Genomic DNA, 14,150 nt, shown 5'->3' on the forward strand with positions numbered 1-14,150 from the left:
TCCATTTTTTTTCTTTTTTTTGTATGCATATTAATGCAAAAAGGAATGTAAAGATGTCCAGTTAGCAAGAAAAACAAGAAAAGGAAATGCTGCATATACAGTGTCAGGGTAGTAACATTGCCTGAGGAATTCCAACTTACATTTCAATAGTGCCTAGAGATTTACGGCAAGCCTGATTTTTTCTTTTTGTTTGCCAGCCTTAAACACTGGAAAGATATTAGTTTTTTTTTTTTGGGGGGGGGAGAGAACTAGGAAGACCATCAGGTCTTTTTAAGATATTCAAGTGTGAGGGGGTTGCATTGTCAACGTCCTAGAGTCACTAATCACTTGAAAAAAGCAGACTTAATTTCTACACTAATTTTAAAAATGATACTGCTGTAGTTTAAGGAAGGAGTTAGGGAGCAGCTTTCAGAATTTCTCAAGCTGTAGCAGGACTATAAGTACCAGCAGCAGGCACAGCCCGAGTGAGCAGATCTGCATGTGGGACCCCGGGAGCCCACTGAAAACAACTGGATTATAGGGAGGGCAGGAGGCCTGGAGGACAAGGAGGAGCCACACTACTACTTTTTTTTTTTTTTGCAAAGTACCTATGTGGATCTGAACAGATCTCCCGCCTCCCCTTTCGTTCCCCTCAGTAACTCTCATCACAAAGTGACGATGTTTTGAGGTGCCCGTGGAAGCAACCCACCATGAAGAGTGATGATATAGGTAGCAGGACACAAAAGGAAAGGCTTATCTTTTTCTCTATAGACCACCCTGAAAGAAAGAGCAAGTATGGCCACAGAGGTAATCATAAAAATCACTGAGTATTCCACTCAGTGCCAAAAGTAGCATTTGTCCCAGAAATAAAAGCCCAGGTAGGAGGTTGGATCATGGCTGCACTGCACCAGTGTCTCCGCTCCCTAGAGGGAATCACAGTTCTCTGTGCTTTGTCCCTTTCCTCAGGATAGGAGCTGACATATTTCAGCATTAAGCTGCCCTGCTGCTTCTCAGAGAGGGAGGGCAGTGGAAGCATCACATTGCCCATGCCACTTTGGGAGGGGGTAAGCTGCTGTGTAGCCCTAGTCCTGGTCCTGTTTTCCTCTCTTTCAGGGCCTGGTAGTGAGGTGAAGGAGGGCTCTTGTTCTCGCTGCGTGCTCACCTCACATCCCAAGCTAGACTTACAGCATTGGTAGTGTGGTTTTAAAGTGCTCTGTGTTTGTTATCTGGAAGAGCTGTGAAATGCTGCATGATAAATGGAAACACTGGAAAAAAATAAGGCTTATAAAATAGACTGTATTTACTTTCCAGGAGCAAGTGTAAGTGCAGATTTCTTTGGCACAAGACACAGCTTTTGATAGAGTATCTTAATGTTTAAACTGGTTTCTCACACCAGGCTGGCTGCCAAGGTTTAAAAACACTTAAATTATTTTGGCAGAGGTCCCTTCCTAGAACTGGCCAGTTGTTTTTGTAATTATAGAGGGAAGTATACTAGCACTTGGCAAAACCCAGCACTTGACAGCAGAGCAGTGGTGTAGTACTCAGTGGGAAACATTTTGGAGTTGTTCTTTGACAACAAGAGCATGACTTGCCAATTTCTTTTGAAGATAATAGTTACTATCCTAGCAGCACCACACATTCAGGGAAAGAGAGGGGCAAGATTTTCGCAGAAATCCCTAGATAAGAGTCTTGACTTCATAGCCCACCAGGCACAAATATTGTGGTCACTTTGGGAACTGAAGATTGAAAATAGTTTTTAGGAGCACCAGGCTAGGCTGTATGAGTACCCTCAACATGGTCCCCCCATAGAGAATGGGGGGGAAAGGCATCATCTGCCTCCACGTCACCTCACTCACCTAGGGAAGTGCTGGAAAGGATGGAGCTGGAAGAAAGGTTGGAGTAGAAATCATCCTGGTATTCCCTTTCCTGCCCCACCTTCCTGTAAGATACTGCTGAGTCGGAGCCACAGAATCCAACCCATCCAGAAAGATGAATAGAGAAAGAGCCACAAAGCAGGACATGAAAATGAAATATCCAGAGCAGGGCTGAACCAGAAAAATCAGGGAAAGGCCGGAAAGGCCAGATTCTCAGAAACGCTGGCTTCCCACAGGTCCAGGTAAGGCTAACAAACTGCAGCCGCTGCGTGTGCCTGAAAACCCAGCCCCGGCTGCCCGCTGAGAGCCACGTACACCGTGCTGGGAAGGGAGCAGGCTGGCACAGTCCTGGGCTGTGCAGTGACGGGCGTAAAGGCAGAGGAAATGAAACTGAGGGTTTGTGAATTTTCACATCTGTTTCAGCGAGATATGTTTGTTTTTGCTTTCAGATTTCAAATGGAGCAACTATAAAAGTCTTTAAAAAGAAAACAAATATCCGATCAGGTAACAAAGGAACTACAACCTATTTAATCTTTTGTGAGGAATGGGCTGGGGACACAGAGAGCTGAGCTATGACAGGTTGTATCTTGGTCAATAGGTGGTCAGAAAAATTGGCACTTCGATACAACTGAGCCAAAGGGACAGCAACTTTGCCCTGCCTCGGGGCCTCTGGCAGGCACAGTGGGCCTAAGGGGAGGAGAGAAGGCAAAGCAAAGACAGAAGGACCTACAGTCTTTGGCAACTGAATGCTTAAAGATGCAGACTAATAGGCGGGAAAATAGGGCAGGGAAGTCCAAATGCCACAAAATGCTGGCTGATGAGACCAGCACAGAAACCATACCCTGCTCCGTTACCCTGTGTTATGCGTCACAGACATGACAAGGCCACTGTACAATGACAGGCACAATGAATAAAACACAATTTCAGAATTTACATTGCTCTCCTTGCTGTGTTTCTGGAAGTTTGACTCGGCTGTGTCAACAGCGCATCAGGAGTTAAAGGGTGCGTACAGGGGGTCAGTTCATCTCGCTTGTATATCTGGGACGCAGATAGCTCCGGCTAGTGAGAGCTGGACTTTCTCTAGCCCCTGGGGAGAAGCAGACGCTCCTAGGGTGTGATTCACTTTGCCGTCAAAGTGGACATCTAAAGGTAGGAAAGATGAATCCGAGGCTGAGATGCGAGTCACAGGGATGGCTTTGCTCTCTCTCTTGGCAAGAGCTGTGTTATCTGTTCTCAGCCATTTGAGAGACCAACCTCAGCCCGCCTATGTTGAGTAACAGTGGCTAAACCAATGCAATGCAGTTCCTTCTCTGTTTATCATCCTCCTTTCCGAGGAGCTCTGGTTTGCTAGTGGCTTATCCCAGCAGCAGACGACACCAGTCTAGTTTAGTGTTTGTAGTTACAGAACGGCACTGGGGATGCGAGCCAGGACCTGTCCGTTTCTCCAAGGCTTCCCCCAAACTGCTGGCAGGAAAGCGCGACACTGAGCCTGCTCGCTCTGCATCCTGACATGTACCCTGGTGCACAGTCCAGAGCCCACCAGAGCCCTGAATTCACAAGCTTGTAACTGCATTTCGTTAATGCCTTTTTGCTCTCTGCTTTCTGTTATTTAGATGTGGACTACTCTGACCAACACTGTCATTTGGTGAGTTCGGTAAATATACTCTGTTAAGTGGTAGATTCAGTACTAAATGTTCGCATCTGTGTAACCTCTCTGATCTCTTCATAACAGATTTTACCAGACTCTGAAGCAAACAAAGATGTGAAAGGAGCAGGTCACAAAGGAAAGCAAAAATTCAAAGTGAAAGAAATGTATTTGACAAAGCTTCTGTCGACCAAGGTAAACTGCTAAGGTCATACTTTGGGAGAGGGCTGGTGTGAGCTTTGGCTTATTTGGTGCAGTAGAAATAAAAATTAAAGCAGAAATTATGCAAACTTCATTATGCATACTTTCTTTCTCCCCAATATTCATAACATTTTCTTTTTTGTCTAAAAATGTATTTATTGAGGGCTATTGCAAGTGAGTTTTGCCATTGAGTTTGACAGAGCAGGAACTGTCCTTTCTGGAGAGACAGCTTTCAGTCAACAATTTCCTCTCTCTAGTGGAGGTTGCCCAGTCTAGAGGTATCTTCCAAGGCTTGTGTTTCAGAAAATACTGCCCATCATCTGACTGAAATGAAATAATCTTGTAGGGTCTCAGGATGAGCATCCTAAGTCACTAGATGAGTTTGAAAAACAAGGTCCATAGGATTTATAATTATATTATCTAATTTATACAATACACATTCCTTAGGAAGAAGCCCTGCTCACTACTGCCAGTTAATACCATCTTGTTTCTGACTTATTCAAAGAGGATATAAAACTTTGCAATGGCATATTACTTAAAATATTAATCAGTGCACAACACTGAGAGCTGTGTGATACCAGAGGCCTGAAGGGATGATCATTATGGCCCTCTTGCATTTAAAAATCCAGCAATCATTCGTTAATTAGATTGTTGATAGCATCTAAAGTAATTTAGGGCGCTCCCCAAAGTGAGAGACAAGACTGATCATTTCTCAAGAGCCATAGAAACTAGCATAACCTCTTAGGAATTGCTGGGGTAAACTAGTAATATCTTATGGCAGAAAACTGAAGTACAAAAGAGAAGAGCAGCCTCTTGAGAAAGAGTCTTTAAATGCCTTTCAATTAATCACCTCTTTCTTCAAAGACAGGGCTCTGAACAACAGTGCTGTGAGATCCTTCATTGTAAAATTCTGTCTACGATATGCTGTGCACTAAAGCAAATTGCGTTGGACCATGTCTTTCTTTCTTATACACACACACAGTCTCAGGGTTCAGAGTTTGGTACATGAAATGAGCAGGCCAGTAACCCATCAGGGACTGGGATACGCTTAAATCACAGAATCACAGAGCGGCCAAGGTTGGAAAGGACCTCTGGAGTTCATCTAGTCCAGCCCCCCTGCTCAAGCAAGGTCATCTAGAGTACATTGCCCAGGATTATGTCCAGGCAAGTTTTGAGTATCTCCAGCGAAGGAGACTCCACCACCTCTCTGGGCAACCTGTTCCAGTGCTCAGTCACCCTCACAGAAATCCTGCAGAAGAACTGTGCTTCAGAATAGGTGTAAAGAAAAAAAAAGCACTAAACAAAGAGTGTTTTGCTTCGTTTGCCCTTACTTACTAATCTTCTGTAACGATGTCAGTGGGTCCAGCAGCAACCAAGGCCTTGTTTTTGTTGGCTAAGTAGCTTTGCTTCTGGATCAGAACTATCCAGTTTTCAGTTCCTCTCTCTAATACTGGCATCTTTGTATGTCACCCAAAGCCCTTATCTTAGAGTTAGATCAGTGAAGTGTTGATGAGAAGAGTAGCTCAGCATGTATCTCAGATGGCGTGATGAGGACCAGCCCTCTAGAAACCTGGTTGAACTCCTTTTTCCTCGCCGTACTCTTACTTCCGCTAATACAGTTCCAAGTGCCTTTAGAAAAGATGCAAACTGTATCTAAAAGAGCTGATGATTGTTTCCTTTGTTCAGGAAGCCTGTTCAGGATTCCTTCCACCTGTGATTTATCATGAAGCTTTACCACAATTCTGTCAGCAAAGCAATAGTTAGTGAGTTGTGAAAGCAGCTCGTTAGGGTGTATTTTGTAGTTTTGTTTTTATTATTGACTGCCTTTTTGGGCAATAACCTATGCCCTACATGTTTGCCACAAGTGTGTAGCAGTTTCTGCGTGTGGTTCCCCTGGAGCACATTCAGCTCGCTGAGACAAGAAATCTTGTTCTTTTCATGTGTAGTAGTAGCACTGCTCGTTTTCTTACTTTTCAGGTCGCAATTCATTCAGTTGTTGAAAAGCTCTTCAGAAGCATTTGGAGTTTACCTAACAATAAAGCACCTGTTGCCATCAAGTACTTTTTTGACTTTCTGGATGCCCAGGCTGAGAGCAAAAAAATTACAGACGCTGATGTGGTTCATATATGGAAAACCAACAGGTATGCCCACGTGCTCCTGTGCGCATGAGTGTGTGCACTTTCCAAGAGCGTAGTTGCAGAGGTGGAACAGATCACACGTGACCAGAAGAATAAGATTTTGGCATGTTAGAGTGAAGAGGCTGACAGCATTAACTGCTGCATGTTGTTATATAAGTTCTTCCAAAGTCTGCTGAGACAGAGTGTGATGGTGCTGAAGCAAAGACCATCACAGTATTACAGCTCACGAAAAACATAAGGCATCAAGCAGAAACAAACTGAAGTTTGCCCACTCACTTCTGTGGTTTGGCTTTGTGGGTCCCAGTAATGAAAATGCATTGATTACAGATACAAACCACTGTAGTTCACGGGACTTTTGAGACTGCACGCTGACTTCACACTCGGAAAGAAGTATGTGCAGTTTGAGAGTATTTACTGCAATTTGAAGCTGGAGAGCTGACCTGACGGAGCTGGTTGCTCCATGGTGTTTGTTCGCTGATCCCTTTTTTTAACCTAAATAAGCAGCACAGAATTGTGCTTCCTTTCATGAATGCAGGGCAATCAAACTGCCATTTTAATAGCAGTTGTGTGGCCTAAGTGGTTAAATTTAAGGTGCTTGTCCTTTCTCTGACTAGTCTTCCTCTTCGCTTCTGGGTGAATATACTGAAGAATCCCCAATTTGTCTTTGATATTAAGAAGACTGCACACGTAGATGGCTGTTTGTCTGTAATCGCACAAGCTTTCATGGATGCCTTTTCTCTAGCAGAACAGACACTGGGGAAGGTAATGGTGCCCTTCATGTCTTTTGCTAGTTTCTCAACGTTTGCCTGTCTTAACTGTGTGATGGCTCTGCTGAAGTTAGGGGTGAAACTATCACTGGCTTCGTTAGGCCAGTTTTCCATTCCTTGATACTTTATCTAGCTCGCAAAACTTTGAGGAATTCACTGGCCTAGACAGATACAGCTACCAGAGTGTCACGGTTAGTTGTAGTTAACTGCTGTACTTGCTTATCTTGTGCAAATAATTTCTACACATTGTATTTATAGAATATGGGGAAGAAGGTGGAACTTGTAAGGTTTTAATTACTTTTTTTAACAATTTTTAACTAAAGGTCTTAAAAGTATTAACATTATTTGGTAAGTAGTCCAAACTTTTCTGCCACACACTGATGTACAGAAAACATATGTCATAAGCTACCAGAAGGATACTTCAAGGAGCTCTGAAGTCTGAAGCAGTTCCTTTCATAATATATTAGCTGCTTTGTTTTTATACGCAGAATTACTTACTGGAGAAAAAAGTCCATGAATCTTACATTTACATTGAGAAGCTCTTCAGTACAGTGTCCAGAACTCTGGGGATCAGAAATACTTAATTTTTCCTTTCTTTTGACCAAACATTTGGATAGGATATTTTCCTTTCTTTGGACCAAAACAGGAAGTTTTGTGTTCAGGTTCATACTGCCATTTCTCCCCCCTACCCCCACCCCCAACAGAAAACACTGAACATGAGCCTGGTCTGTTAAGATTCTGCAGTTGTTACACTTTTAACAACAGTAAAGGACTGTTAATACAACAGCTCCGTTGTTAGCCTTTTGAAAAAAGAGACGCTGAAAACCTGGTGAATTTTTACAATGCAGTTTATGTCTTGTGGCCTTTTAGTAAGACGTATTTATTTTTGTGATTTTTAGCCTTTCTCTTAAAATGTCTTAGAAAGCAAACATACTTAAAATCTTTTCATCACAGATTGGTAGCGACCAGAAATTGCGCAGGTGCGTCATTTTATTCCCCATATTTGAAACTAGAGCTGTTACAGGAAATGACCAGCCCCTACTTTTACATTCTGAAAACATGATTTCCAGGTGGGGCTTTAGCTCCTACCACAAACATCAGCATTTCCTCGGATGAGCCTAGAGCTGCCTGGAAGGTCAGTACTGACCTGGGTTGCTGATGCCCTGGGGGAAGAAAAATCCCTTTGGCTATGCGTGCCCGGCAGTCAGCTCTCCACCCTCACAAACTCCTGAGTGGAAGCAGTAGGGACCAAAGTATTTTTGCCCAATAGGGGAACCTCTACCAGCACAGGATCTAGCAAGATGGTCTCACATGTTACCCGAGGGGAACTTTCCACAGCACTGCTGTATCCTGTATGTAAATAGAATATTAGCCTCAAGCCCTTTGGTTCAGCTTTCACTATCAATCAGGTCCTGCAAGGATGGGGGGGAAGAAGCAAGAAAGAAAAATACGTCTAAGGGACGAATGTTTAACAACACTGATGATGCCAATAGAAATAATTATATGGCAACTGTCATGAAACAGAGTGCTCTGTTACCAAAGCCCTGTGTCTGTTCTTCATCTTTATTTCATAACCTTCATTCCTTGCATGTAACCACTGCAAAGAGAAATGAATCACACAGAGAGCAGACACAATGAGATACAATTAGCCCCGTGGAGGTGGAACCTCAGGAAATCCGTGCTGTTAAAACTGACAAGGCTTCAAATATTTTCTTTTAAGGAAGCACCAACAAATAAACTGCTCTATGCTAAGGACATTCCACTCTACAAGAAAGAGGTGAAAGCATACTATAAAGCCATCAGGGATCTGCCTCCGTTGACCACTTCAGAAGTTGAAGAATTTTTAACTCAGGAATCGAAGGTATGGTTGAGAAGTGGGAACTTCTTCTTCTTTCCTGTTACTTTTTTTTAAAAAGAGGAACAATCTGACCAGAACTCTTTTCTGTTTTAGAAACATGAAAATGAATTTGATGAGGAAGTGGCCTTGATTGAAATCTACAAATACATAGTGAAATATTATGATGAGGTAAGCATATCTGCTCTTCCTACTTACCCCTGTAACATTAGCTTGCCATTTCACGCTTGGAAGTCAAGCTTGACGAACTAAACAAGGTCTGGGCTGGCTTGTGACTTACTGGGTGTTCGCTTCAGAGACAGCCTGTCAGGGATGCAGCCGAGGCCGCTCTTCCCGCTGAGCTGTGTGAGGCCAGAGCAGCACAGCCCTCAGGTGTGCTTGGAAACCCGACCTCTTGGAGGGGTCACAGGCCAAAGGCAACATCCTTCGTATTGCCGCTCTTTTCACAGAGACAAGTAAAATGAAGTAAACCCTGCGGTTTTGAGAAAGCTCCTATATATTGTAGACTTTCTGTTTGAGTGTTTGCAGAGTGTGTGTTAATGCCTGTCACAGCTCCTGTGCGTGCAGAGGAGCTGGAGATGCAGAAATCAGATTAGATTGTAGCACTGGGGGATCTCGCTCTAACAGGTCAGTGCAAACACCTCAGCAGAGCACGCTCAGCCTTACCGCAAGAGGTATCCACTCCTTGCCTGTCACTGCCCTCTTATCCTCTGCTCCAATAATCTTTCTCTCTTATGGAAACTGTAGTTTCCAGTCCCTGCTACGGCTAACAAAAGAAGTCTTTTTCTCACCCCAAAGCACTTAGTCAGATGCTCTCTTTAGGCTCCTTTGTAAGAAAATCCCTGCCTTCTGCTTTGCGTGATAGGATTCTCCACTCCTTGTTGCTTGGCACCCTTAACAGGCAGCTAGCTGCGCCTGCACAGGGACACAGATGAGAGCCAGCTGGGATGTGTTGCCTGAAGGCCTAGTTACCACTTGCAGCAGGTTGTCTGCGTCGCCCAGCAACCAGACCGGTCTCTCCTCCTTCCCCAATAGCACGGCGTCAGCCCTTGCCCTAGGCAACCAGCTGTCGCTCACCTGCTAGCGAGCTTCCCGCTGTCTTACCGCATCTCAAATGGATTCTGCATCAAATCATGACCTTAGAAGAGGTTTAGAATGACGCTTGGAAAGTCGCTACAATTTATTAAGCTAGTTAAATTGTTGGCACATAGCACTTTCTAATACTTTCTACTCTTAATGCCCATTTTTTGCTTGCTTGAAAATAGTAGTAGCTAAACTTTCCCTGTCCTTAGGAGAACACCCTCCCTCTGTCTGGCAGTGTTGCTAGCAAGGGGTTTTCAGAGAACAGTAGCGCTCCTTCCTACCTCCTGATCCAGTGCCAGCTGGGTCAGTTAAAGGAAGGGAGGCAGTTCATTGCACCCTCGGTTTAGAGGGCAGAGACTGGTGGTGGGGAATAAAAGATGGGTTGCAAAACCGCTCTAGGGTAAAACTGGAGCACTGGCCTTGCCTCACACTTCAATAGATAAACATATGTGGAGTTTGTTTTGGTTTTTTAACTTGGTTTTGTCATTCTCTGTTTTGTAGAAGTGTTGCAAATCCTGTACTCATAATCACTTGTAAGGAAAACTACAGAAAGAAAATGTTAAAGTCGGAAAAAGAAATGTACATATAGGCATACATTCAGGTGGAGTTTTCTGCCAGTATTTGTTTGAATGCAGAAAAAGAGGAACATGGCTTTAAAAAAAACAGCAAATAAATAAATTATTCTTTCTTCCTAATTATTAACAGATCGTCAGCAAACTTGATCGAGAACGGGGATTTGAAGAAGTCCAGAAGCAGCTCCAACAAGTAAAAGACTTATTTGACGAAAAGAAAAAATGCAGATGGATTTGAGCAGAGCACTGACTCACGGCATCACTGTGAGGCATTTTAAATAGGTGCTACTGCTCCCAAAACAGTTTTGAATTATTATATGTACAGGGTTCAAAATATTTGGACACTTTTTTCCACTCTGACCATACCAAGTAATATCTAAGTTTGGGAATGAATTATGGGCAGGGTTAGATATTCAAATGTGGGCATGTAAAAGTGAAAGTGAGTCTAGCATTGGCATAGCCAGCCTTTTTTGGTCCTTGAACACATGCATCTTTGGGATCAAAAAACTTCCGCTTGCTTAAAAACAAACCTGTAGATGACACACAAAACATACTGCAAGTTCAGAGCTGCCCACGTGAACTTGTAAGTTGCTTACCTCTGTTTTTAAGAGAGAAAGCTGATGTTTTGCCACATCCTTTCAGCAGCCTTGGCAATCTGTGAGGATGAGCTGTCGAGCTTCAGAATATGGGTCAGCTGCAGTTTCTTTCCTTTCCAGAAACATGTACAGTTCTTGTTTGTTTGAAGAAAACAAAAAAAAAAACAAACAAAAAACAGCACCGAAGTGACACTTAGGACACGTTTGTGCCGCCAAAAAAAAAAAAAAAAAAAAAAAAAGCAGGTCTGAGGTTTGAAGTGCAACTGCCACTTGGCCTTCTCGTCCTTAGTTTAGGATCTGCATGTGCAAATAAATGCAAAGCCAACCACAGAGCAAGGGGTGAGGCTTCTGGAGAAAGAAGCTGGATGAGCATCACTCTGTGTTTACATTTTTGCCTTTCCATCCTTAAATAAGCTGTGAAACACTTGTGAGCAGCTTCACACCCGAAACCTCTGTGCAGCTGCACTGCATCCGAACACCTTTGTGGTTTGATGATCCAGCTGGCGCTGGCTGCACTTTGGTGCACAGCCCTGTGCTCAGGTGCATGATGCACAGGCCCATGCATCAGTGCTGACAGTCCTGGCCAGTCTTGCCATCCATATATAAGGGTCTCACAGACCCAAAGCCAGCACTTCCCCCCTCACTCCCCGAGGCTGGCGAGGATTTCTTAGAATTTATTTTTGGCCAACTGTCTGCCTTAGTCCTGCTGGGGTGTCTTCTGAGGGGTTTTTTTTTTTTGGGGGGTGGGGGGTGGTCAGAGGGGAGGAGAAATGCCGTTAGGTTTGCATCGCTGGCTAAGGTCAGCCCAACTGAGAGATGGGTGCACAGCCATTCTGGTTAAAATGGGCTGGAGCAGTGGCTGCTGGGCAAAGACCTATGGAGGAAGAGCCACGGCTCTGGCACCAGTGCAGCACAAGTCTAGTCCTGCCTCCTGCCACTACAGCACTGAAGTATCTTGTGGCCACATCCTCTGTTTCACTTGCCTCGATGGCTTGGAGGCACTTACTAAGGCTTTCACCTGCCCTTCGCTTTGCAATGAGGCTTCGCTGACAAGCTGCTCAGCTACAAAAGCCATGGAACGAGAAAGATGATTGTTACATTTCCCCGGTGATCCCCTGCTTGCAGGCGCCTGGCACGGCTGTGGCCCACATGCGGGTGGCGAGTCCTCCAGTGCCTTGCAGCAGCGAGGGAGCCACAGGCGGTGAATTGTGCAGGTGGCCCAAGTGTCAGTACAGAAAGCACATGCTAGGGCTGTGGGTAGGCATGGCTCGCAGGGTGCTCAGAGCCTTTGTTACCTCCTACCACGGCTCGGGAGGAGCCCAGATCCTGCCGTACAACGGTGCGGTAAAGCAGGCTGTTTTGCAAATGCTATGCGAAGTTGGCCTGGCCCGATGGCCAAGGCCATGGAATGGTAACCAGCGCTGGCTGGAGCGCGGCCGCCCCCCTCTCCCTGCCCTCTGATTGCACACGTTGTGCCGCTGGCATAGCAGCGAGGAGAGCCACCAAGCTATACCCTGATGGCTTTTTTTTTTTTTTTAAAGTCAAGTTTTTTCACTTGATACTAAGTTTACACTTTATACTTGATGATAGAATGTATGGTTTTGGTCAGGAAACTGCACTACAGTGTTGCAGTACTTTCAGCAGTTCCCTTCTTTCCTGTTATGGCACAATATAGTGTAGTGAGTTTAATTTTAAGAAAAAAAAAAAAAACACAAAAACTAACCTCTCTTGCCCTCTGTTGCAAAGAAGTGGACCATGGCTTGAGTAGCACTTAAGCTTAGAATACCTGTACTTAAACAAAGGGCTCTGATCTTAACATCCTTAACCTAACCTTTTAAAACAGCATAAAGAAAAAAAAAAAAAGCACAGTAATTACTATTAAAGGACAGACATAAGTAGTTTACTCTTTCTGGTTAGCCAGGTGTCTCAGAAATTCAGTTCCATTTCAGGTGTTTACTGGCAGTGTAGTTGAAGGAAATGTGATAGCTTTGTTCAACAGTAACTTTCTGTACAGGCAGAAAAAAAAATTCTGCTTGAAAAAAGTTGTAAAATATAATCTGTTTGCGTGGGTCAGATCCTGTGAACCTCACTGTATGTGGTGATATGATGAGAAAAACGAAAACCAGTCCTATTTGTATTTGTACTACTGCTTGTTTGCTACAATAGCTTTAATGGTTTCTAGAGATGTAAGTATGTGTTAAAGCAGGTAGCGTAGCTTTAGCCTACAGCCTGGTATAGGATTTATTGCCTTTTTTTTCAAGCGTCCTAAACTGCTTCACTCTGTTAGTCAGTCATGTAAAGTCATGCTGGAACTTCCCAACCCGTAAAGTGGATCTCACAAAGTGATGTGAAGTAGAATTAAGTGACTGTAGCTCTTCTGGTAGGTTTTGGTCAGCACAAAAGAACAGAGGCATACACAGACTATTTGCAGTCCACTGTTACATGGAGAAAAAAGGAACAATCTGACTAAAGCTATATTGTGACAACCCAATAATTCTAATATTTCCTGAAATGAAAACAAACTAATCTAACTTATTTTCACATGTTTACAGGCAAACTGCTATTGCAAACAGTATATTTTCTAACACTAGCTTACAAAGCATTATTTTGCAGTCATCTAGTGTAAAGTCAAATCCTACTAATGTGTAAAGTAATTCCTGTTGTACAGAAGTTATCTGTTGTTTAAAATGAATGGTTAAAAAAGTGCAAATGAGAAATACATGTTGGTGTTTGTATGGGTTTATTTAGAATAAAATGCATTTGAAGGTTATTTTGATTAGCTCGTGTATTTAGAAATGACTAATTATCTTGAAAGAAAGCACAGCTTACAGCAGTGCTGAGGTCACGCAAGGAACGGAGAACGAGACACTGCCAGTCAGTTAAGTACTACCCTGACTCCAGCTCTGTAAAGTCCCTAAGGCACAGCCACGTGAGTAGACACCATATTTCGTGAGGCTGAAGTTGGGCCGTACAAAAAAGGAAGGTACCACTCACCATCAGGTGACATTGGGGATGGAGAGTTACTGGCCTGAAACGGAGCAGCTAACTCACTGCAGGGGCTCAGCTGCAGAGGGGGGTTCCCTGCACCCCCCAGCCCCTGGGGCCTACCAGGGGGCTGGAGGCAGGCCAGACATGCAGCACACCTCCACCCAGCCTTCAGGAGCTGGTGCGGTGCTGCAGCTTGAGTGCTCTAAAGCTCCGGGGCTCAGAGGCTGATTGAAGACAGGCAATCAGCTTGATGACAAGCTTTCTAAAAGTTAAAAGTGTTAAAAAAAAGGGGACAGCCTGATAACTGTTCTTTCGGGAGGGGACCCTGCAGGGACAGGAAATTAACTCCTCTCCCAAAAAAGTCTGAGACCTACGGGGAAAGAGAACCCACAAACCTGTAGATAAACATGTTCTTCCTCCCACTATTACCCTTTTTTACCCTACAAGAAGTG

The 14,150-nt window shown here is 44.0% G+C and overlaps 1 protein-coding gene across 2 annotated transcripts in view; it reads left to right on the forward strand.

Moving 5' to 3' along the window:
* Positions 1 to 10,923, forward strand: part of PLXNC1 (plexin C1) — a 69,815-nt gene extending 58,892 nt beyond the window's left edge. Inside the window, exons 24-31 of one of the 2 annotated variants that reach the window (XM_068937366.1) lie at positions 2,303 to 2,357; positions 3,467 to 3,498; positions 3,586 to 3,693; positions 5,677 to 5,840; positions 6,452 to 6,599; positions 8,325 to 8,465; positions 8,556 to 8,630; positions 10,248 to 10,923. In XM_068937366.1, coding sequence (XP_068793467.1) covers positions 2,303 to 2,357; positions 3,467 to 3,498; positions 3,586 to 3,693; positions 5,677 to 5,840; positions 6,452 to 6,599; positions 8,325 to 8,465; positions 8,556 to 8,630; positions 10,248 to 10,352 — 828 coding nt within the window. In that variant the 3' untranslated portion in view covers positions 10,353 to 10,923. Of the gene's footprint in view, positions 1 to 2,302; positions 2,358 to 3,466; positions 3,499 to 3,585; positions 3,694 to 5,676; positions 5,841 to 6,451; positions 6,600 to 8,324; positions 8,466 to 8,555; positions 8,631 to 10,247 lie in introns of those variants that run through there. The other variant, XR_011140092.1, reaches the window with a different exon arrangement.
* The last annotated feature ends 3,227 nt before the right edge of the window (positions 10,924 to 14,150 follow it).

Source organism: Struthio camelus, chromosome 1 (genome assembly GCF_040807025.1).
Source record: "Struthio camelus isolate bStrCam1 chromosome 1, bStrCam1.hap1, whole genome shotgun sequence".
In the NCBI taxonomy this organism is placed as follows: domain Eukaryota; kingdom Metazoa; phylum Chordata; class Aves; order Struthioniformes; family Struthionidae; genus Struthio; species Struthio camelus.